We start from the raw sequence: 26,190 nt of genomic DNA on the forward strand, positions 1-26,190 counted from the left end.
GATGGCTTGCTTCATATTTTACTGACAAAGTTGAAGCCACATAAGAGAATTTCCACCTGCTCCCACCCCCACATGTACCAGTCTATCTGTATCTGTCCATATATTTTGCCTTCTCTTTTCTTAACTGTAGATGAGCTGTCTATGCTCTTATATAAAGTCAATGACTCTAGTTATGCTCTGAATCCAGTCCCATCTCTCCTACTGAATGACATTGCTTTTGCAGTTTCTATCTCTGCTTTACTATGAAGCCTTCTTTGCTGTGCATCACAATTAGCATACAATCATTGTTTCTCTGTGATGCAAAACTCCTTGGAAAAATTATAATTACTCACTGTTTTTGCTTCTCATCCTCCAAGCTCTATTGAATCTCTTTAAATTATCCTCAGCACTCCTCCAGAGCAACTTTTGTCAAAATCACCAATGATCTTCAAATTATTAAATCCAATGACCAATTCTCAGTTCTCATTGGACACAACTTCTTTTTTTTTTAAGAAAAAATATTATTTATTTATTTATTCATTAGAGACACAGAGAGAAAGAGGCAGAGACATAGGCAGAGAGAGAAGCAGGCTCCATGCAGGAAGCCTGATGTGGAACTTAATCCTGGAACCCCAGGATCAAGCCCTGGGCTGAAGGCAGATGCTTAACTGCTGAGCCACACAAGCGTCCCTGGACATAACTTCTTAGCAGCTTTTGGAACACCTGGTCTTTAACTGCTTCAGAAAACACCTTCTTTACTTGGCTGCTGGGACATTATTCTCTTTTGACTCCCTTACCATCTAACTACCTCATCCTGCTTCATGTCATTTTCTGAGCATCTTCATCTTCCCAAACTCTAAGCATTGGAATGTTCCAGGGCTCAAATAACTCTGAATTCTCTTTTCTATCTGTATTTATTGTTCTAGTTGATCTTATCAGATCCCATGGATTTCATTATTAGCTATGCCATGATATATCCAAAATTTATATTTCCAGTTCTAGCTTAAGATTTTACTTCTGCACCTGATCTACAAACTGTCTTATATAGCTAATTCCACATTTTCCCACTTGGATGCTTAATAGGTATATCTAACATACCAAATAGAAAAGTAAACTCTTAATATTTTCCTCCCCAACTTATTCCTATCATAATCTCCCTATGACAATAAATGGCAACTGCTTTCTATTAGTTATTCAGTCCTCAAAGCTTGGGGGTCATCCTAGACTCCTCTTTTTCTTACATACCATATCCAGTCCTATAGCAAATCTTACAAATTTTATTTTCAAACACATATGCGGAGTCCAATCCTTTTTCGCCACTGTCTCTGCTCCGATGGTATTTCAAATCATCACTATGATAGCCCATGGATTTTTGTAATAACCTCTTCATGTCTCCCTATAACCATTCTTACTCCATTGCAGACTAATTTCCATGTTGTAGCCAAAGATGCCTTTAAAACATAAGACAGATCATACTCCTGTTTCAAATGCTTCAGATATCTTTCCATCTAAGGTATTAAGTTTTCTGGGGGTTCTGGGTGGCTCGTCATTGAGTGTTGGACTCCTGATTTTGGCTTACGTCATGATCTCAGGGTCATGGGATTATGCCCCTTTGCTCTGTGCTCAGTGGGGAGTCTGCTGGAGATTCTCTCCCTCTACCTCTTCAACTCCCTCTGCTCTCTCTCTCTCTCTCAAATAAATAAATAAATTCTTAGAAAAAAAGTATTAACTTCTCACTGCTCTACATGACTTAATTCTCTACCATCTCCCTACCTCCATCTAATAATACCCAGACAGTTGCCCACTGTGCTCCAGCCACACTCTTTTTCTTGGGCTTCCTCAACTTCACCAAGAGAGGTCCTTCTAAAAGACTTTGCACATATAGTTCTCTTTGTCAGAGATACTCTTTTCTCAGATTGCCACATGGCTACTTTACTTCATTTAGCTCTCTACTTCAATTTATTTATTTTTCTTAAAAAGTTTTTTCTCTTACCACTAATGCTCTTTATCCTTTTTCTTGCTTTATTTTTGTACTTTATACCACTTATTTGTTTATTGTTGTATGCCCCCCCTTTGCAGGCCTACAAAGTGAGATCTACTCAGACAACCACTTGACTGGTTCTGTTCGATACATTTTACTCTTGAATCCAAAATACCTGGAACATAGTAGGTGCTCAATAAATATCTGAATGAATTAATAAATAAATGAATATGGAGTTCAGTTTCAGATAATGATTGAAAAGTCTCATATCTGGAAATGCTGGGTTTACCTGAACAAAAGAAATCATGTGCATGTGTCCACTGTCTTTACTCACTATCTTCACTACCTATTTTCCAAGCTGTATTGAACTTCTTTAAATTAGTGTCAGCACTGTCCCAAAGCAGCTCTTGTCAAAATCACCAATGACTAAAGTAAGACTCCTGGCATATGAAACAAACTCAGGATAGACTGTAAAATAATAGTAAACCAAGGCTACCAATGTCTTTGCCAACTATCCACGGATCACCAAGATATAGTGGGAGCCAGGTTGGTGCCTGTATGTACTATTAGCCCATATTTCTCCTTCTAGAAAGAAGAAACACATTCACACAAAGCAAATGGAGTGGGGGGGGGAAAGGGCTGACAATGAGTTATAAATTAAATTAGCGGCATTCTTACTTGTTTATGCTTGTTTAGAGAAAAGATGTTAAGCTGGAGCTAAATGGGATAATTTTAAGTGTTTTTCAAAAATTATTATAAGTCTGGATTTCCCTTATCAGACCTTTTACAGAGATAACACATATGCCTATGATCATCTCCTTTTCTAAATCTAAATCTGGAACATATAATTTGAAAGACACAACTTTACTTATGGGGATAGCAGAACAAAATATAAAAATTAGTACAGGTTTAAACAATGCAGGATATAAAGGTACAGTATATATACATCCTAAATGGCACCAGGTATATTAAGTGGAAGAATGGTTAGAAAAATGAACAAGCAGATACAGTTTAAAAGGAAGATAGGTGGTCCAAAATAAGATGGCCGAAGAACAGAACATGATAAGCAACATACCCAGTTTTGGGGATAGGTTATGATGAAGATAAATGGTTTGAATCTTGGAGCACAATGGAGTAAATACTCACTACCTCAAACAAATCCTTGTGTGAAGATAGGAATAGAAATAAAGGTTTACCAGAAGAGTTGGACTCCTTCCCCTTACACTCAACTAACTTTAGATTATGCAGTTTTGACACCATGTAAGCTGAAATCAATCAAAGGATTACATTCAACCAATGCCACGTGCACCACTAGAAGATATATATCTGCCAAACTCAACTTACTGATGCTCAGTATCATGTTCCATCTCATCACCTTCATAGAGTTGTACTCTGTGTGCAATGCTGTGGTTTTTCTGTTCTAAAGCCTCTCTCCCTGTCTGTCTGTCTGTCTCTCTCTCTCTCTCTCACACACACATGTACAGACACACACACAAACACAGGAAGTCAACAAAGGAGAATGGAAGTTAGAGGTTGGAAGATAACACATACCTTAAATGACTTTATAAAGGAATGACCGAATTCTAACTTCAACTGAAAATGAAATAAATAATATTGTAGGATCTTCAAATTTTAAGATTGAAAAGTCCAAATCCTTCATCTAATATATAAATAACTGCGACAAAAGAACTATATATAACTGTCCAATAAGACATACAAAGTCAGTGGAAAAGCTGGGATGAAAATCCAGATTTCTTAGCCCTGTGGGATATTCCTTTCATTTCACTAGTTCTTGATCTTGGTGTCTTTATTATTACAGATCATTTTACAAACAAAACAAAGCAAAACAAACAAAGTCCCTCTTGATGGACCACTTATCTTAGATAAGTATATATTGATAGGCTTATTGTTGTTGTGTTTTCAGTACATATCAAAAAAGTTAATTTTGGAATATTTTAAGGACTGAATTCTAGGTATCCTGAAGAGTAACCATTCACTAGGCTTCCTAGAATCTGCACCTACATTGTCCAAGGTTAAGTTATGATCTTAAAGGTCACTGAGACAGAAGAAAAGTGAGAAACATGTGTGTTTCAGGATCCTGGCATTTTCTTCAGTGTTGTGGCTTCCAGTGTTATTATTTCCTTAAGGAATGAAAACACCACTTTGATTTGGTAGTGTCTACAATACAATTCAACATCACTGGAGACAATTTTTATCCTTATTTGTATACAATATGTAATTCTATATATTATAGAGCTTTCCTGATAAATCTTTCCATTACCAATTAGATTGCCACAGTTTTAGAAAAAGCCCTAGTAGGTTTTAAGCTATCTAATTTGTCATTTTTTAAAAAAGATTTTATTTATTTATTTATTCATGAGAGACAGAGAGAGAGAGAGAGGCAGAGACATAGGCAGAGGGAGAAGCAGGCTCCAGGAAACCCGACGTGGGACTTGATCCTGGGACTCCGGGATCACGCCCGGAGCCAAAGGCAGAGCCACTGAGCCACCTAGGCGTCCCTAATTTGTCATTTTTGAATGAGCCATGTTTCATTTGTGAATCACAGTGAATGATTCTTACAAATTTTATATTATTTCAAATCAGGAGTCCAAGCTCAAAAAAATATAACAAATATAAATGGCTTAAATCTAGACTCATCCTTGTCACTGGTGCAAACAGATTTTAATATAGTTCTTCAGGAAAAATAAAAACCTTTTTGTTAACCAGATGAACATGCATTTAAAAATGATATGCAAAATCAAGGAAGACTTTCAATTTCTTAAAGCCAAGGTCTGTTCCTATTTATTGTTGAATCCAGTGCATTTAAAGTTTGATACACATAGAGCATTTACTATATGCTATAAGCTTTAGGTATATTCTACTACATTCAAAAAACAATTCTTTGAAAGTTATACAATTATTATCCTTATTTTATACAAGAGGAAACTGAGGTTTATGGAGATGAATAAATTTACTGGGACATCAATGAACTTAAGTTTCCAGATAAAGAAATTTGGCCCCAGCAACTTATGCCATAAATACATTTTGCAGTATTCTCAAAGATGTTTGTTAAGGTGGAAACGAAAAGGGCCCAGGTCACCTAGAAGACCTTCTGACCACATACCTGTGTCTTTTTTATTTAATAATAAAACTATAATTTATAGCTGATTTTAGTATGGGAAGTGAAAAGCAATTACTGTATAGCTGAAGATTCTTCCGCACATGTCAGTTCACCACCTAGGTGCCATTATTACAGCTCATCCTCCAAATCACTGCATGCAGGGAATTATTTCACATCTGACAGAACTCTTCTGTAGAACCACAGATTTCAACATTATCATGACTTTTCTGATACATTCCATCAGTCTTGTTGCTGAGCCATCACTCATCTTTCTTCCCAGGCTTGATTTTTTTTTTGCAAGAACACACACACACAGACACACAGACACATACACTTATAAAGCATTTTCTAGACATTTATGTATGTCTTAGAGAAAACTTACAAGAAGGGACAATCTTGACTGAGGAGGCTCATTAATTGTTTTCACCAGAGATGAAAGAAATTAGGGGACACATCTTTAGGTGGTAGCAGGAAGGTTTAATTTATAAGGAGATAGGGAAATGGAGTATATTCTCTATAAAAACTTTGAAATGAATGAATAAACCAAGATTAATGAAGAAGTTCCTTGAGATTAGAATCTATCAGTGGTTCTTCAAATTTTCATCCTATGCTACTCACTCTTCACCATCACTACTTGAAGATGTCCATTAATATGAAGCACAAAATTTATTCAAAGTAAGTTTTGGATCTCCATCATCCCTGACCTATAATTTTCGAAAAAGCAGAGTAGAGAATTCCTATATTATGTAATTTAGAATACCCGACAGCATTAAATTCCCTAACATAAATGGGAAGATGACTTGGTCAGCCTAAAATTTCCAAAAGACCCAATAAGGTGAAGCAGAGATTAGCCCAAATAACTTGATGTAATCACACACAGACACATCAGTGAAAAATTAAAACAGATTTCTGCCTGAGAATTCAAGAAATGTACTACCTTGCCCCAAATTGGCAAGAATCCAATTACCACAAGGATGGATAGTTACCCATGGCGAAGAATGGGATTCCCAGCAGGGTGGAGTTGTACTTTCCATCAGTGATGAAGAAGATCCCTGCTGCCGTGACGATGGAGATGCACACTGTGAGCACCCCCAGGAGGCCCAGAAAGGGCTTGCTGCGCAAACAGTCCTTCATGGAGCTGGAGAGGGTGGCTGTGGTCAGGATCAGCACAAGGCTTACCAGGACCTTGCTCCTGGCCAGGATGCTGGTCTTATGAAAGTCTCTCCAGAGGCTAAAAGATGCTAATGAGTAGAGCTGCAGGTCCTGGTGCTCCTCCTGGAGCTTCTTCATGAGCTTACAGAACTCATTCTCCCACTTCTCCCCTATGAGGTCTTGGGTAGCAGAGCCATAGGTCTGGAGGTAGTAGGTGATTTGAATGGCTCTGGCTGACTTGACCCGCTGGTCCTTGCTGTTTGGCACTTCCACTACCCCGCCCAGTTGGTGTCCAATAAAACTGTTCCTCCCATCCTTGAAAATAGAAAGAGGGGAGACTTAAAGTTAGCAGAGGATGCACATTTCAAACAACAGATTCTTACTCTAAGTGAAGGAACACAACAAAGGCAGAGGTAGGCTCTTGCAATTGTGGAAGTGATGTGGGTGGAGCGGCATGTTAGGATTTTATATTCAACTTTTTGGGGTGTCATGGGATACCATGCAAGATGATCAGGATTAGAAAGATGCAAAGAGTATTATGAAGCTATACAAGACTCACCACATGCATAGGATAATGTACATAAATATTATTTTGATTTATCCCATCCATACTCCATTCCAACCATTTCCTTCTATAACAGTCTATTATAACTCCTTTATGCAGGATCAAGGTTGATGAATCAGTTTCAGCCAAAAGTGAAGCATGGCATGAGTTAACAGCATTTCAAAAATTAAAATAATAATTCATTTAATAAATATACACTAAACTTTCAAGGTTAACACACACACCTACACCAACACACACACACACACATCCATACTCTGGGGGCACAACTGAGTATTGCAAAACAAATAGAAGATACTGTTGTTTTGTTTTCTTTTTACAATTAATATAATAGTGTTGAAAGACTTTGTAAATATGATGTAGCCCTTGTTCACTCATTACAAAGTTCCCTTCAAACACCTGCCTCAGTTCATAGGTTGACTCTTTTCCCACAGAACAGAGTGGATAAACCCCCTAAATGAAACTGATGAGATTTCAGGTAGGGTTGTCAAAAGTCATTTTGATTTTCAGAATTTCTCATGATGTAGAGCAGACAAGATCATATTAGTAGGACATTTATAAGAGAGGTAATCACTTCTCTTTAAGGTACACACAAGGTGGACACTGAGTTGTTTAATTCAGAGGAGTAATTTTTAAGCAGTGTGCCTCAAGACTCAGAGGGAAATCCCTGACAGCCATCACCAAATTTTCAACAACTTGGATATTTTCTTTTTGCCACAACTGTCATTCACTTCCATGGCAATGCTTGTCAGCTGTGATACTGAGTCCAATAGTAGGTTGCAAGATGGAGCATAGCATTGAAAATGTGCTGCAGGTACTGTGTGTAATGCAGGCACAAAGGTAAATCTATGCTCTAAGGAGAATTTGCATTTGCTACATCAACCAAGACTTTTATCTCATGAGGACAGAAAAGTATAGAGTCAGAGCAGGAAACAGTCCTTTCTAGAAGGGTAGTGCAGAAGGGCAATAAACCCAACAGTCTGGGCAGCCCGGGTGGCTCAGTGGTTTAGCGCCACCTTCAGCCCAGGGCGTGATCCTGGAGACCCTGCATGAAGCCTGCTTCTCCCTCTGCCTGTGTCTGCCTCTCTCTCTCTCTCTCTCTTTCTCTCTCTCTCTCTCTCTCTGTATCTCATGAATAAATAAATAAAAAATCTTAAAAAAAAAAACCAACAGTCTGACAACTCTGGTTATTTTCACAAAACTACAAGGCACTGTCTACTCAAGCAGACATGTATAACAGTTAATGTGAAGTGGTTTAGTCCAGACACCTGTATCTGAGGTCCTTGTTCCTATTTGTATGTTTAATGTATACCAAAGTAACTGTAATACTTGAGAGTGTGTTACAAACACAAGAAGTTTGAGAAATTTACAGAAAGTACAAGTGCTGTTAGTAAGATCATTAATAAAAATTGTGAGGAATAAATTTCATAGTCACTTCACATACCCATTTTCCCCGTACATGTTCAATGAAAGCAATTTTTCTATTTAATACAACCTGACCAACTTCTGATGAGTACTATATTTCTAAATAAGAATTTAATTAGGGGTTTCTTCCCTCCTGTACTTCATAAATCTCCCACTTCTAAGGCATCTTTGTAAATTTTCCATCTTCTTTTATATATATATATATTCACTATATATATAATATATATTCCAGATTATATATATATATTCCAGCTGGAGGTTCCTAGCATCCTGTTTTGAAACCTGTGGGTTTCTCTGATGAGCTGCAAGAGAAAAGGTAGGAGAGCTTCAAAGAAGGAGTGGGAATCCTGTCCCAGCACTGAGACTGGAATATGGTTTCCACTCTTTAAATAATCTCCACTTTTGCTCCTGAATTAGGCTTGTTTATTTTTGTTTTATGCTTGGTATAATTTTTAGCTCCACCCTTGTGTCTACTTCTTTGAAATCCCGTCTGTGATGTTGACCTGTGCTTTCGATTATTTGAAAGAGAAAGTATTTTAAAAGCTATATTTATTCACTTAAGAATGTGCAGTTCCATCTGTCTTTACTCATTTCTGTCATCAAAAAGATTTCTCAGGGATCTTTAGCAGCAGAACAAAGATTTATGAGTCCCTCAGGCCTTATTTGGAGATTATAGTGGATCAAAGAGGGCACTGATAATGTGTCTGGACAAAAGTCAAAACTCTACAGAAAGCAAAATATAGAGTTTTAAATAACTGATCATTATTGAGTTTGGCTAATTGCTCACCCTCCTTTTGAAGTTGTCTAATTTCCATTTCTTACAAAAATTACTTCATAAAAGATATGCTTTAATCTCATTATATTTAAAAACAAATACAAATACAATATTTATAACAAACACAATGAATTTCTCTCTCTTAATCTGCTCTACTCCATGCACCAGAACAAAATAAACAAGGTCTTAAGATGTTCTTAGACAGGAAGCTCTGTTGAAATGAAATTTTGTACAAGCCATTGGCCCAGTCATCCTACTCAGTGTAGTCCTGAGAAATATTTGTAAGTAAATTCTACTATTTTGTAAGAGGTGGGAGAAGAGCTTTTCCATTTCATGGGTGCTTCTGTGTAGGAGAAACAAAGAATGAATGGAACATATATTTTAATTATCCTCTGGGCAGAACTTCCCTGGACCTATCAGGAGTCAAGGAGTCACATGACCTGGGTTGCAGCATGCCTGTCACACCAACTGGATCAGGAACCATTGGCTGGTTCATTTCCCTTGTAGGTTTCCATTTTATCATCTTTAAAATGAGCAGATATGAATATATGAGTAAATGTTTACACAATATTGAAGATATTTTTCAGACCTATTATTCTATGAAAATACCACCTATAAAGTTACTCCAAAGAGAGCTGAATGTCAGAAATGATATAATTATAATAGAGCCATGGATGGATTATTTTTATGCCTTAAAAAAATCTTACCAATTGTCAGGTAGGACATTTTTGTTTAAGAGATGAGCAAACATAGAGGCCCAGAGAGGATAAAACTGTTCGTCAAAGTGATGAACCCAGTGTTCCAATGCAATACTTCTAATTCCAAATCTAAAACTTTCTAGAATCCTATAGGGGTGATTTCAGGGAAGCCATTTTGACTCCTAGTCCCTGTTAACTGCTGTTTATGATTAAAACTTATTTCATGTGTGTAGATCCCTTTTTTCCCAATATTTTACTCTCCACTGAACCAATTACCTACCATTTATATTGATTCAACTTCCTCATTTTCTAGTAAACCCTCCTACAGAAATTCTAGTTTCTTTAAGTGCAGAACTCACATTTATGTCCCCATGAAGATAAACCTTAAAAATACAAGATGGTAACACACCACTTCCAATGCTCTCCCGTTTCAGTGTTTCTCTGAATTGAACAGGTATCATTAATGTGAGATGAATTGAAGTTCCGAACTCCTACCCTTGTGCTCACTTTTGCTTTTCTTCAGTTTATTTCTCTACTTTAAAGCCAGAGCTCACTTGCACAACTCTAAATGAGATTACACCATTTATACATTTAAAACCTGCTGGCTTCCACTTGCATTAGGAATAACAGAATTCCTTACCAGGGCTGTGAGGCCATGCATGTCCCACTGCTGGCTGAGCCTCAGACCTTGTCTCCCACCACTCTTCTCCCCATAAACTCTGTTCTAGTTATCCCACCTTTCTTCCTACTGCTTGAGCACAACAAGTTAATTTTCACCACATAGCTTTTGCAACTGCTACACCCTCTGCCTGGAATGCTTTCCTCCATTCTTCCACTACCAAGGCTACTTTCTTTCTCCTGGTGGTCCTATCATCAAGGAGACCACGTGAACCACATGGTCTAAACTAGACACCTCCTTTCCAGCAATCACTTTATCACATACCCTTATTTTGTCTTCTTCCTATAAAGGACTTCTATCTGAAGCAATCTTATTCATCATTTAATTTCTCCTCCACTAGAATGTGTACTTGTTGAGAGCTGGTGCCTTTCCTCTCCTACTCATTGATAATCTCCCTGTGCCTAGAATGAAGCCTGCTCTATAATGAACGTTCCATAAAATTTAATTCAGCTCACCCTGAAGTGTATAAAACTAGTCATACATTATTTGTTCAGAGACCATTTTGTGAAGAACAGAAAAAGTAAAGGACAGTTCAAAGTGAGGACAATAGGGCCTTGGATAAAGAGAGGTATATATAGAAATTAGAGGCTGGTACTGAAAACACACACACCCATACCCACCCACACACACACACAAATTTTGACCTTTCTTTTTTTCAGTCTCCTTATTCTAGTGTAACATTTCCCCAAAATACAGTCTCTCTTCCATTTTCACTGTAGACCAAACATGTGGAGTAAGCTTATCAACCGACAGGGGGCCTTAGTGAGTACTTGGAAAACCGGTTTGTAGGCACTGTGGTCTGGGTGCAAAGGACAGCCCAAATGTTCCAGGAACTGAAGGGAACAAGGGAGTTTGAGGCTAGAGAGGAAAGCAGGGCTTTTTCAGTAAAAGCCAGGAAAGCCTTATATTAAGGAGCTGGAGTTAATTGTTCTGCAGTAAGAAACCACTGGGTGTGTTAAGCAGGGAATGAATGGCATGCTTTCCTTTTTGGAGTGCTCTCTCATTGCACTGTGGCAGATGATTTTGGGAGTCAGGGTGACTTGAAAGAAAAGAGCTCCATTAGGAAGTCCCTGCAGCATTTCAGGTTCTTGATGCAGCATGAAAAAAAAAAATGTCAGCTGAGGCCGTCTGTGGTAGGTGACTTGTTCCAAGGTGAATCAATGTATTTACAGGTCACGAGGCTACCTCATGCCCATGAGGCATTGCATCATACTCTCTCTCCAGGAGCAGTAATGCCAGAAAAAAAAAATCTTGGGTTCTTTAGGTCTCATTTCATTTACGGTTACTACTTTGTAGCTCTTAAAAATTACTACCCAATCCGAAGCTCTGCAGTGGAAAAGGAAATTAAAACTCTCAGAGACAAGATCAAAGAATAAATTCTTCAAGAGATAGGAGAGGAAAGAGACATTAATGTCATAAACCATTGTGCAGAGAAAAAGAATGTTCAATGATGCTTTGAAATTATAGGGGAGTAAGTGTCATATCTGCTCAATATATGTGCTAGGTTGCTATTAAGATACTTTCTGTGATTGCAAGATAATTTAGCTGCAGAGCTTCCGTCCAAGACAATTTTATTTCAGATTTCACTGATTTTCGATGAGGTAGACACTGCAAGGATATTGGAAACTTTAGATTGTCAGGCTTCCTTTACTGCTGAAAAGAAAATCTTCCTATGTATAGTCGGCAGTGACATTTCTAAAGGAATGGTAAAGTTTGTTGTTGTTGTTGTTTTGTTTGCTTAAATAAGATTTTCCCTCCTGTTTATTTCTTAATTTATATCTCCTTGTTTTATCCTCAACTCCAAATATTGCAGGATAAACTATGATTAAATGAAATTCATCAGCTATCTTGAATTTCCTCACCAGAGCTTCATGTTTAACAAGTAAGTAAAGAGAAAGCAGGTTCCTACAAGGTATTTAGTTAAAGAAAAAACTTATTTTAAAACTTATTTTAAAAATGAAGCCTTTAAAAAAATAAATAAAATAAAAATGAAGCCTTTAAAGCATTAACATGCCCCAATAAGGAATAATTTACATTTGTGTCGCATTACTCAGCTATAAGAGTACAGTGGTGTGTTTTTATTATTTTTTTTTCAAATAGGAGGGTTAAAAAAAATAAGGTTCGTATTGTTGAAATGAAATACAAACTTTAGCCAACCGAAATATAAAATAAGTTTATCAAGGCACTCCAGTGTATCACTTTCTAACACGTGGGGCAGACGCAGTTGTAAGACTTAAGAATTTTCTCATTGCATTATCCAATGTAACTCTTCTAGACAGTCTATGAGAGAATGCAATGCTGGAGTAGTCTCACGTCACTAAGGATGATCCAGGCACCCAGGGAGAGGACATAATGGTGTGCTACGAGTTGCATAGCTAATCACTTATTCCTCGTTCTGACTTCAATGGGCATGTTCTTAACTGCACTGGAATAATTTATGAATACATTTGATTCAAAGGAAGTATAATACAGCAGATATGTACAAAGACTCAAGAGTCCAGCTGCCTCACTTACAGACCTGGTGTCAACATGGACAAGGTGTGGAGCTGTCTGGATGTCAGTCTCATTACTGGTTAAACTAAGAAACATAACACATTATGAGGATCAAGTGTGCTAATGTATAGTAAGCATTTAGAACAGTGCTTAGGAAGGGTTAGGCATTATTCTTGTTAATATGTCACAAATCAAATATTTGAATGATACTGTTTATTCACTTATCATCTAATATTATTCTACACTTCCAAGCAAATATCTGTAATGAGAGATATTACAGATCTGCAGGGGACAGAATCCAGGCATCTGACTCCACTTTCCAGTTCGGCTACTATACAGCAAGGTGACAAGGCATGCTGCTTGACTTTTATGGATACCAACTCTGACTCAAAAATAAAAGACTTGGCATATTTTTTTCTAAAGGTTTCATTAGCTCTGTATTTAATGATTCATCTGTGGTAAAGTCATTAGACACTCCAAAGTAGGCTAGAGAAATCTACCCTAAGGGAAAAGGCAATAAGAAGGAAGAAGAAATACAAGATGACCCATGTTCATTTCCATAGAAACAAGAAGCTTTTTATCTTCTTTAAAATCTGGACCCAGTAGCTTGTCTCTCTCTCTTTGAATAACTTCCAGAAAGGAATCTTCTCAAATGCAAAAAGATCAAGAATTTGCCCAATTTTACCTAGGATAAATACATTTAATTTCTCCTTTACCTATACCCAATTTTTATACGAATTAATTTTAAAAGTGTGGAAGTAGAATGAACAACTACATGAAATGTGAGGCATATAGCAATAACTTTTTGTTTTTCTGTAATTCATATTAGTGACTCTGCCAAAAATTTCAATTGAAAGCAATATTACTATTTTAAGTGAGTCGTTCACAAAGGGATCAAATAACTATTCACAGGCAAGTGTTCCATATCAAAGGATATTTAGCTTTGATGCTCTTCTCCATAAAGAAGGCTGGCCATCACTCATATGGGAGCATTTGTGGAATGCACAAAGGCCCTAAGGACAGTGCCCTCTTCAGGAAAGGGATTGTAAGTCCTGCCATTACCGTCTTTCCTATGAGCAAGAAACTCCAGAATACACCCTAGCTTATAGCCACATCCTATTATTAAAAGTGTGACACCTGAGCCATTAGCACCCCTGAGCGGAAAATAGATCAGACTAACAAACTGCAGAGGCAAATTTAGAGTAGAGCTCAATCTTTTGATTGAGAAATCAAAATGGGAAAGAAGGATCAAAAGCATAGGTATTGCAGATAACTATATGGGGGCTGCACTGCAGGGTGGTAAAGTCTTGACATGCTGGAAGACGTGACATACAGATGGAGTCAAGAAAGACAGAGTCATTCATTCTTCAATTCTGTTATGACATGCTTTGTGTCAGCCAGATATTGAGGTTAGAATGGTGAACAGCTACAGATCCTATAGTGGGTGATGAGGGAAAATATGTAAGCAGAAAGGCATTTAAAAATATATATGTATTAAGGGAGTAGTGAGAAGTAATCATCTAGCCTAGCAGGAACTAAGAAGACTTTCCTAACAGGGGGGCATTTTAGCTGAGATCTGAAGCATGAGTAACAATTACACAGGTAAGATGGGGTATTGGTTGGTAGACATGGGGAAGGATGATCTAGGCAGAGGGAACAGCATGTGCAAAGGTCTAGCAAGAAGGATATGCATGTTGTGTTCCTGGGACTTTGAGAATGACTGTAATATTCTCAAATATGGGCGTGGGGAGGGGTGATGCAGAGATGAGTGCTGGAATTGAAAAAATAAATTTGCTTATTCCAAAGCCCTCTTTGACTGCATTGTGAAAAAAGAAATGAACTTTAGTTGTGCCTTGGAAGGGAGAGACACTAGAGAGGAGGCACTGAATGGTTTTCCTGCCTTCCTTATAACTTTATTTAAGCCAAGACCTACTTGATTGTATAAGCATCCATTTTTTAAAAGACTTTATGGAATGCACACTATTCTGAAAAATAAATTTTCCCCATACCTAAGCCTTTTTCCAAAGAACAATTTCTTCTGAGTGCTAGAGATTCTTGGAGAAAAGCTTCCTTCCTAGAGGGGCAGAAGTTGCTAAAAGTGATTTACTTAATTCTAATGATTCCCATAAATCTAATAAATCCAAACAATACTTGTGTTGAGTGTCTGGGAAGGCAAATCACTAGTGTATATGTAGAAAACAAGATAAGGACAAATAGAACAAAAAGAAAAAAATCTCTTCCTTGGAAGAGTTTGTACTTTTGTTATAGAAACAAAGCCTGTTAGATGGTGAGAAAATAAAGCGGCATAGAGTATTGCAACTCTGAAGACACTGCTGAAGAATGCAGATTACTGCTGAGGGTTGCAAAATTATATACATACAGCATGATCTCAACTATGTAAAAATAAATATGCATGTATAAATATTCAAAGGAAATCATCAAAATTTAACATTGGCTCTTATTTGGTATAAAATTATAGGTCACATCTGCTTTCTTGGTTAGTTGGGTTATTTTATATCATTTTTTTAAGACTATCAACTCATCAACAAAAATAATAAAAAATAAGTATGTTAAGGGAATGGTATAAAGGGTAATTAGGAATGGGAAGGATTAATTAAGTTCAACTGTTAATCAGATTTCACTTAGACAAGCAGTAGAAGAGGAAGGAGGACCAAGAATCAAGACTCCCTTGTTTCTGGGCTCCAGTCCTAAGTAATCTGCCTTGTGGCTTCTAAGTCGACTTAAGTTATGATGGTTCATTCTTCTCCATAAAAAACTGTGGTTTTGCCCACTGAGATTTAATGAATAACTGCTCTACTTAAAGTTAAAGGTAAAGAATGGCAGATTCCTAGCTGCTAGGGTAGGGTAAAATGCTAACATGTAACTCTCAAGCTGATCTGACTTTGCACTGCCAGACTGACATTTTCTTTTCAAAGAAAAATCATGAAGACTTTGGTGGCTGAATATCACTTGTCTTCCATTGAACTTGGGTTCCAAATTGGCACTCATGTGTTTCTTTTTCATTTTTGTCATTGAATTTTTCCTTCCCATGCATTTTTTAAAATCTGAAAACAGAAGCCAAATTAATTGACCAATCAAACAAAAGTTTTTTTGAGTATTTGCTAGATATAAAACATCCCTCTAAGCAAAAGCTTTCTTTCTTTCTTGAATTATCTAGATAACTGTAATCACAGAGGTCTAGATTATGAGGTTGGTTACAACTTCCAACTTTCTGCAGTGTGGAGATAGCATTGCCATTTATGAACTCCATTTCTCTAATTTCTTCTAACTTCTACCTTCCTTTGTTTTCGAGATCATATAAAATTTTCATTCAAAGGGGTCTCTCCTGATGATGAATACATGTTGCTTTTTACTATTGTTATCTGTTTCATCGCTCCAATTAGCCTTCCAAGTTCAGTCAAGATAGAAAATTAAGATGATACATTTCTCAAGCTAAAGGAAACTAATTGGGGGCACATATTTCGAGGAAAGGTAGAAGAACTGACATATTGAAAAAGAATGTGAAACAGAGAATGTAACATTTATTTGCAGTTGTGGGTGAGGTTAGCTGTGTCTTAATCCTTTGATAAAACAGCAGTGACATCCTTGCATGTCTACTAAAGATAAATCAGATGTTAATATTTCATCATCTTACAGGAACCTTCGCCTTACCTCTTCCTTCCTCCGTCTCCTTTCTCCTCTACCTCTCCTGCCTCTTTCTCCTGCTTTTTTTCTCTCTCTCTCTCCTCCCCTCTGACCCTTTCTCTCAGTTTTCTTCTTCTTCCTCCCATCGCTGTCCTTCCTTTATTTGAAAGACAACTGCCTCAAAGCCACAGTGAGGATAATTATTGAACTATGTCAGTAAAATGCTAGATATAGAATACAATGCTTGCTTAAGTCTATTTTATCTTCACTAAATTACCTTTTCTTTTTAATCCTCAAAAGGACAGACATGCTTTGAAAGTAACATGTGTGTGATATACATCCTAATGAGATCCATGAAATTGTTCTTTACTACCACCAAGATATCCAGCATCAAAGATATTAAAATAATTGAAAGCCTTTTTGATAAAGCTAAGAAAATAAGTACTCTCCTATCTCACAGCTCCATGTGGGTTAAATATTACTCCTCTCAGCATTGGAGACAAGGGTATAATGGCTCACCTTTGCAAGTGTGTTAACATTTTCTATGTTGATGTGACATATTTTTCTCAAGTGTTAATCTTTGTATTAAACTCTGTATTCTTGGATATCTAGAAAAGGAACATCTGGATACCTCTAGGAGGTAGAATTGTAAAAGCTAATAATACTTTTAAGATACCTGAATAAAAAAATTAATTCAAAAGCAAAGTGTGTGTTTTTTGCTTGATAGTTTAACTGCAAAAGATTATCCAAAAATCTTTAAAGATTAGAAAATAATTTTCTGTTTGTATTTCTTGAGAGGAAAAGAATTGCTTTTCTGGTTGTCTTTGTTTAAGGCTAATATTAAACAAAAATATCAACATACAAATACTTGCCTTATGTAGGAAAGAAGTAACCTACTCAAGTTAAGCAAGGAAATAAGTCAGAAGCATATTAAATTATGTATAATGACTACAGACCCTAGTTTTAGTAAAGAAGGTAAAATTTCATGCTATTTTATTACTTAACTCAGAAAAACTCGTGGAACACTCAAATACATGTGTTTTTATTTTATACTTCTGTGAGGTTTTTCAAGTGATAGTATTCACTATTTGATCCTATATCCCCATTTTGGGTTTGGAACATATGGTAACCTTAATAGGTTAGGTGGTAGCAAGTTACAATGAGTAAAAGCATATACAATGGATTCTACCAAAATATTTTGGCAATTGATTTACTTTTTATGCAATAGGGATTTTTATGCAACAGAGGAAAATACTAAGGCAGACAGATTCATTATAATGAAAGTAATCATTACTGTAAATTTACTATTCAAAATTAGGCCAATTTTAAGTGGGCCGACCCACATTCTACCCTTTGGGAGTTTAATTGCATGTACTACATAAACATGATTGCTGCTTCTTCCAGCCACACATAAATACCCCTCTTAGCTGTGTCAATTCTAGTATCACATAGCTCTGTTACGTGAGGTTTGGAGACAATGCTTCTAATCAAAATTGCACTCATTTTAGGTTGGTTTCAATTTACTTCTGAATTTTCCAAAATAGTGCCAAGCTTCAGCAGTCTAATTTCTCATAATCTGACCATTAATATATTTTTTTTCTTCAGCAAATCACTACTTTTCTTTTTAAAGCACAAAACTTTAGGATAGAGACTTCTCTTGACCTGTTCCTTCAAAGTGTTAAGAAATGAACTGAGATCTCTTCTCCATTTCTCAGATGCAGGAGGCATTCTAGAGGTATCACAGGCCACATGGCTGGCAATAGGAGTCTGGCTTTAAGGTCTGGAGAACTTGAGGTCAAGTGCTGATTTAGCCACTTAAGATCACTGTGACTTTTGGAAAATTGCTTAGATTCTCTGAGCCTTAGGGCACCTGGGTGGCTCAGTGGTTGAGTGTCTGCTTTTGGCTTAGGTTGTGATCCCGGAGTTCTGGAATCAAGTCCCACATTGGGCTCCCCTCAGGGAGCCTGCTTTTCTCTCTGCCTATATCTCTGCCTCTCTCTCTGTGTCTCTCATGAATAAATAAATAAGATCTTAAAAAAAAAAGATTCTCTGAGTCTTTTTGGTCAGTTATGAAATGGGACAGTCTAGCTCATAAGCATTATTATGAAAAATGAGTTCAATGATATTTGAAGAGGGTGGCACCCCATGTGTCATTTCATAAAGGCTCTATCAATAGTTATTATTTAATTACAAAATGATGGTTGAGTGATTCAGTAATCTCAAAATGAAATAAAAACAGAGCATGGTCTTTGGTACCACAGTAGCAAAAACATCTCATCAACCCTCAGTCTATTCTACAAGAAGTTTCTAGGCCTTCTGAACTAAAGTATATTTAGCTAAAAGGAGGAACAAATGATAATTGTTTGTTCTAGTCCTGACAGTCCACTTTGTCTGACTGAGAGCTTGCCCAGCTCAGTGTTGGGTCAGGAGACAGACTGTATCTGGCTGGTATTTTTAAGGGGGAACCTAAAATGGTTGGTTTAAATTTCCCCTTAATACATTCTGTATGACCACCCAAACACAGGCTTTCTTTACTTTGGAAAAGAATTCAATATCAGAGCCAACTTACTGGGAAACTGAACTCATGAAGTTTACTCTCCTTCACAGCAGGCATCCTGGGTTTCCCTGGGGTCAGGAATTGAGTCAGGCCCACATGTCAGCCCTGCCATCTGCTTTTATTCTAGGCACCAAACAGGTGGGGTGTCAGGAGGTAATGAATTCCATCCTAGAAAGAGAGCCTACAGCTCTTTGGCATTCAGTATAGCCAAGACTATGATGGAATGATGGAAGGAGGAACCCATCCCCCTGATTCCACAATCTAGGGGGTCTCCTAACTGAATTATCTTTCTGTAACTAAAAACACCTGGTGAACGAGCCTCTCCTAACTTCCTTATTTTATCCCCTCTCTTTACATTTCATATATAAAAGGGCACATGGTTTCATTTTGTGTTTGCTGACCAATTTGTGTTTACTGATCCATTATCTTATTATCCTACCAGATTGTTCAGAGCGATATAATTTCATTGAAATAATTTGCAGCAAACTTTGATTTTAATATGCTTGCTTTAGTATAATATTTCATGCTTGCTATAAGATACTACATGTTCTCTCCAATATTCTGTAACATACTACAGGCATTCCTGATGTTTATTCAAAAATGCCAAGAATGCTATCACAGTGTTAATAGAAATCCAAAGTATTTCATCTTCTTCATTGATAGCAGATATCTTCATTCAAATGAGTTGTTTATATTAAAGTGAAAAGAAGGAAAAAAGATACAAAATGAAAAATGCAAACAAAAAAGGACCACAAAGACATGGCTTCCAACTTAACACACCCAACAGAGAACTTGTTTTTTTAGAGCACCTGCTACAGATGAAACAATTTTACAGGCACGAAAACATGAAAGGCTGGTTCATTGTCCTAAAGAACATTCACCATCACTCTGCCTTACTGCAACACAGGTTCATTCCGTATAATTTTGCAAGTAGTCAGAGAATTCGAGGCAGCTATGTCACACCTTCCTTAGGAATAAGGTGAGAGGCTCTCTATTTTCCATGGCTTAGGTAAAGAAAACAGTCCAACATCTTTCATTTACATGGAGGTCCTCTGTGGAAGCACAATTAACTCTGTGAGTGGGTGTTTGCCTTGACTAAGAGATCAGGGCTATTTGAAGCCACCACAATCAGTTACATAAGCAGGTATTTAGGGGAGACTTTCCAAATGCATATTGCTATGTCAAGACTCTGTTAAAAAAAAACCATTAATAACACACACACTCAAAACAACACTCCCTCAGAATTGGGGCTGGCAGCTGTCTGGACCACACTGGAGCTATTTACAAAAAAATACTGAGCAAGTTTCTAAAGGAATGGAATGGCACTCAGCCCTTAGCTATGCAATTTGGAATGAGCAAGGATTCCTCCTGGCATGGAAGTGCAATGAGGCCCACCACTCCCTCCAATAGCAGTTTTGTTTTTTTCCGTCCAACAGCAGTTTCAGCAATGATGTTTGCTATTCCTTAACTAGAGCAGAAAAGAAGTATAAACCCAAGGGAAACATCAGGAGGGTCTTGTGCACCATCTGAAGGAATCTGAAAGGGTTGCCACTGAAAATCTTTAAAACAAGAAGGGACTTGGGATATATGTTAGAAGTTCCCTTTGATAACAGTATGAATGATCTGAAATGTAGGTGTGTGTATGTGCACGCATGCTGGAATTTTACAATAGTATTGATTGATTGATATTGATTGATAAGGAGGTTCCAATATACTCTCAGGAGAGAGACAGTCCCTAAAATGAGCAAGTGAAAAAAAATTAAAAAAATAAAACGAGCAAGTGAATTAATAGAGGGATCTATTAACAGAAGAGAGAGGAGTTAATAAAGGGATCTCAAGAAGTACAATGGATAGAACTGGGGGACTGACCCCTGTGAGAAATGAAGAAAAGAAGGGAGAAGTAAATGAGGACTCCCCAGTGTGGCTTAGGCACCTGTTGTACCACAATGGCACTCGCAAACCCAAAGACTCTGTGTACGATTAGGGGAGGTGAAACTGGGCTCGAGATTTTGACTTTTAGGTACCTGAAAAAAACATTAGGTTGGAGATACTTACAAAGGAATAAATTGCTTAAGAGAGAGGCTAGAGATGAATACTTCAGAGGTATACACATTAAGATCTAAGACCACACTTGTCCAGAGAGTGAATAATGTGGGAAGACAAGATGCTGTGGGGAGAATCCATAAGAATGAGAAAAATAAGGTCAGAAAGAGTCATTAAAGGCAAACAGTGCAGAAAAATAGTGAGCCTTTTTGTAGAGTCTACATATGTTGATGAAATATTTCACCAACCCTTTTATTAAAGGAATTATAAGAGGAATTATAATAGATGGCAAACCATTTGCTGACATTTGTTTAATTATCTCAGAATACATTTTTTTTGTCGGGCATGGGCTTATAGTACACTCAAATGTTCCAATTCATTGAAATGAAAGTGGTTCAGATCCACAGAATAGTCTTCAGTTGGAATATTTTTTTCAGTGCTTTAATAGGAAATTCCCGCCAGTCAAGTGAAGGTGCATCCTGTTCAACCTTTTGAGATGAAGGATTTGCCTTTTAATGAGATATTTGCATTTCATTATAATGATGTACCCTCCGTCCTTGACTTGATTATTCTCTACAGAAGCAGGGACTTCTTTGGACCATGTACTCGGCTTAGAGTAATGACAGATTCCAGAAAATTTATCTCAGGCATTTAAAAGAAAAAAAAGGCATAGTTAAAAGAATTGAGTATTAAAAAAAAAAGCCCCCTCCCCTCCTCTGCTGGGTGCAATATAAAAAGAATACTTAGAAATGACCTCACAAATTTCCTATTTCACAGCCAGGCATTTGTGAACACAGAACTAGTCATGAAGAGCCATGTTAGATTAGATCATTGAATATGCTAAGAATTATTTGTAAAAGGGAGCTTGATCATCAAGGCCACCTGAGTCAGTAGGATATTTTAAGCAAGGAAATAGCTGCATACATTTGTGTGTGGAGGGGGCTTCCAACTTCTAACCTAATATGGCATAGCAACACCTTGGATAGACACAAGTTAAATTAAATCATAAAGAAATAACAAAATGACCTTCTATCTACGAAGCAACAGCACACTGCATTAAGAATAATTTGAACAACTTGACACATTTGCTGGTTATAATGAAATCACATGGTCAGGTTTTCTAGTTGGATCAATATGATCATTAAAGCCACAATGTCTCTGAGAGGACTTTGGAATTGCCTGAGACATGTTAACTTATTTGCAAGAAAGTTTCTTATATTTGGTAAATAAAAAAAGTTAGAACTGACATCAAAAATTTCAAGAACCTTAAACTGGAGGAAAGCTCTTTCCTCTGAAGTCTTATGGCATCTTCTGGATTTGCTCAAACAACAATTTTCATCACTATACAGTATTCTCATTATTTTTATTTTTCCCTTTCTTTACTGGAAACTTCTTGAAGGCAGAAGAAAGTGTTTCATATTTTTATTTTACTTTGTTTTGTAATTGCCTATGATACAGTATCCTCTTAAAAATCTATTGAACAAAGGGTGGTAAGTGTCTTATCAGCTCATTTTTTTTTCTTTCTGAATTGTGTATCTTTTCTGAATAGAAAAGGACAGGGTTATGAGTACACAAAGAAACCAAATGGTCTAATTTACATATGAAATTCCAGAGTTTGAAATCAGCTTCTAGGCAATAGAGTTAATCATCTCTTGAGGGTTATGGAGCTAAACCCTCCACCTATCATGGGAAATCCTATTCGCTGGAAATGGTGTGGATCTAGAAATGTTATAATCAGGAGAATCTTTTACATTTACAGTACTCCCCCTTATCCACAGGAGATACATACCCAGATCCCCAGTGGATGCCTGAAACCACGATAGCACTGAACTCTATGTATACTTTTTTCTTCCTATGCATAAATATTTATTATAAAGCTCAATTCATAAATTAGGTACAGTAAGAGAGCAACAAAAATAACTAATAACAAAATGGAACAATTATAACAGTATACTATAATAAAAGTTATCTAAATGTGCTCTGTCCCTCAAAATACCTTACAGTACAGCACTAACCCTTCTTCTTGTCATGATATGAGAGGATAACATGCTTTCATGATGAGATGAAGTGAGGGGAAAGTCACAGGCGTTGTGATGTAACATTAGGCCGCTATGGACCTTTTTTTTAAAGATTGGTTTATTTATTCAGGAGAAAGGGAGAGTGTGTGTGTGTGTGTGTGTGTGAGCATGAGTGGGGGTGGGCAGAAAGAGAAGGAAAGAATCTCAAGCAGACTCCTCGCTGAGCACAGAACCCCATATAAGGCTCCACCTCACAATCCTGAGATCATGATATGAGCCAAAGTTAAAGGCACTCCTGCTATTTACCTTCTGATGATATGTCAGAAGGAGGATCATTTACTATAGAGACCTGAAACTGCAGGACATGGAAACTGCACAAAGTGAAACCAGGGGTGGGATTTAAGGGGTTGAGGGGGAGTGGACCACTGTATGTTTGTAGACATTGCAGGAAGCTGGGAGTGAGAATCCCAAGGGTCTCTGGAAAAAGTGTGATACTTTGTACTGTTTCCATCTTTTCTGTTAATCTTTGAAGCCCAGTGCTGTCTTCTATCTGTGACTCTAAAGAAAACGAAGTGACTTTCTAACTTAGAAATCCTGTACCAAAGTTTCTCTTCTTCCATCACTGATCAGCCATGTGACCATTGTCCTTCATCCAACTTTAGTGACAAATGTCTCAAGGACCACTTCTCTGCCTGGACCTTCTGATCAGGTGATATAGGATTTCACTTTTTTTTTTCATCTGTAGATTTAGTATGAAGTTAGTTTGCTCACATTGCAAACAATCCATGAGGCCATGTACATGGTCTTTCTCAATGCCCAGGCAGCACTGGTAGGTATGGAGAAATAGTATGTTTTCCAGAAACTTCCTCCAGATGTGTGGAGACTTGTAATACTGGATTATAACAGTAGAGAAGAGCAAGACACTAAAGTAGCATATACATGGATAGGAACCAGGTACTTCATATTTTTCTCTTTATGTCAGAATGGTAGCTGGATGAGCACTAAGTGTATTTACATGGTTTCTGCCTTCTCTTAAATATCTGTTCCATTAATTCCCATTGTCTTGCTTGCACCTCTTATTTGGACCTGAAATTCTTTTTTTTTAAAGATATTTATTATTTATTTATTTATTTATTTATTTATGACACAGAGAGAGGGGCTTTTTATTTATGACACAGGCTGAGGGAGAAGCAGGCTCTGTGTGGGGAGCCCGATGCTAGACTTGGTCCTAGGACCCCGGGATCACGACCTGAGCTGAAGGCAAGCACTCAGCCACTGAGCCATCCAGGTGCCCCTAAAGTAGGTTTTGAAGAGTCAAACATAAGGCACCCCTTGAGGAACTGTGGGCCCCCTGGGGGGGCACTACATTTTGTAGAAATTTATGGGATACTGGATGTTGAAGAAAAAGAGACAGCATAAAAATACTGTACACTTCTGACCAAAATTAGCTGTGAGATTTCTTTTGTGTGGCAGATACAACAGTCATTGTTATTTTATTAAAAAAAACACAAATAAAACAAAACACCTCCCCCACCAGGTGCATATGACCTAAATAAAAGGGCAAGTGTTTAGCAGGCAGGTTTAGACCTCAGTGATGGCACCTTTGGTTAAAGAGAGATGTGGAAGTCATTACTAGGTACTACGTGTGGTTGTGAAGGCAGAAGCTGGGATATGGGTCTCATCAAAAGGGAGTAGAATCAAGGCCTAGACACAGAAGATCAGCAGTTCACTACACTGCATCCCCTTAAGCTCCTTGACAGGAATGAAGATGGCCCAGTGATATTTTGGCTGCCATTTTAAAGGACAAAGCTGAGGGTGGGAAAGCATGATATATTATTTTTTTATGGTTTCAGAGAATTATAGTATTGTTAATATTTGAATGGAGGTTTGAAATATCAAAACTACTCTGTCACACAATTGTGATGGAGAGTGTGCTGGGGTGGGGCACAGCAGGTCTTTAGGTGGAGCGTTCTCTATGCCTTTGCTGCTGCTCTCACTGCTGAATATTGGCATAGCGTGCACTTTTCCGGATCTATCGGCAGACCCATCACTTGAGCCCTCATCACTGTCGGCACCACTTCTTATCAGAATAAACTCCCTTCGCAGTCAATGAAAATTTTACTTTTCACTGATTCATCTCACTCCAGAAACCATGATTAGAAGACAAAACATCGTGAAGAACTGAGTAATAATAAGGTATAGTTAAAATTATCTGGGCAGTGAGTTACTTGATCAGAGACAGCAAAGTACCTTCTTTTCCAGAGGAATTGTTAGACACTTTCTGCATTCACCCTCTCTCCAAAACTAGGCGAAGACATTTCTCAAAGAGTCAAACCACTTCTTCCTGATGCTGTACTATTCTTGTGCCCCAAAATTCTCTCAAATGAAAAATGTAACTCATTTTCCTTACTTTTCTTCTTTAAATCATCTTTTTTCTTATCTGTGTGGTGAATGAATAAAAATCTCTTCATTTTGCAGAGAAGTATTTATAAATATTATTTTTTCCCTCATACATATAATATACCACTAAAACACTCACTTGGAAGATGGCAACACATGATTCCACAGGATCAGCTCAAACTCTACCATTTATAATAACCAAGTATGAGGACTAGTTGGGTTACTTGGAATTAGGAAAATCGATCCTTCAAAAGATTCTAATATTTCACTCACAATTGTTTTTATTTTTTTTTTTATTTTTTTTTTTAATATTTTTTCTTTATTTATTTATGATAGTCACAGAGAGAGAGAGAGAGGCAGAGACACAGGCAGAGGGAGAAGCAGGCTCCATCCACCGGGAGCCTGACGTGGGATTCGATCCTGGGTCTCCAGGATCGCGCCCTGGGCCAAAGGCAGGCGCCAAACCGCTGCGCCACCCAGGGATCCCCACAATTGTTTTTAAAGTGTGTTCTCTGAACCAGCAGCAGCAACATCACCAGAAAACTTGGGAGAATTGCAAGTTCTTTGAATCAAAAACTTAGGGAGGAGGGCAAATGTGCAAATGTGTGTTTTAATAATAAGCCCTTAGGTGAGTCCAATGCACACTCAAGCTTGAGAAC

The 26,190-nt window shown here is 37.4% G+C and overlaps 1 protein-coding gene across 1 annotated transcript in view; it reads right to left on the minus strand.

Annotated features, from left to right (window-relative positions):
- The window catches only part of PTCHD4 (patched domain containing 4), a 174,971-nt gene that overhangs the window by 115,748 nt on the left and 33,033 nt on the right, over positions 1-26,190 (minus strand). Inside the window, exon 2 of the mRNA XM_055330915.1 lies at positions 6,068-6,548. Within this exon, the coding sequence (XP_055186890.1) occupies positions 6,068-6,548 (481 nt within the window). The remainder of the gene's footprint in view (positions 1-6,067; positions 6,549-26,190) is intronic.

This window comes from Nyctereutes procyonoides, unplaced genomic scaffold (assembly GCF_905146905.1).
Source record: "Nyctereutes procyonoides isolate TBG_1078 unplaced genomic scaffold, NYPRO_anot_genome, whole genome shotgun sequence".
Classification (NCBI taxonomy): domain Eukaryota; kingdom Metazoa; phylum Chordata; class Mammalia; order Carnivora; family Canidae; genus Nyctereutes; species Nyctereutes procyonoides.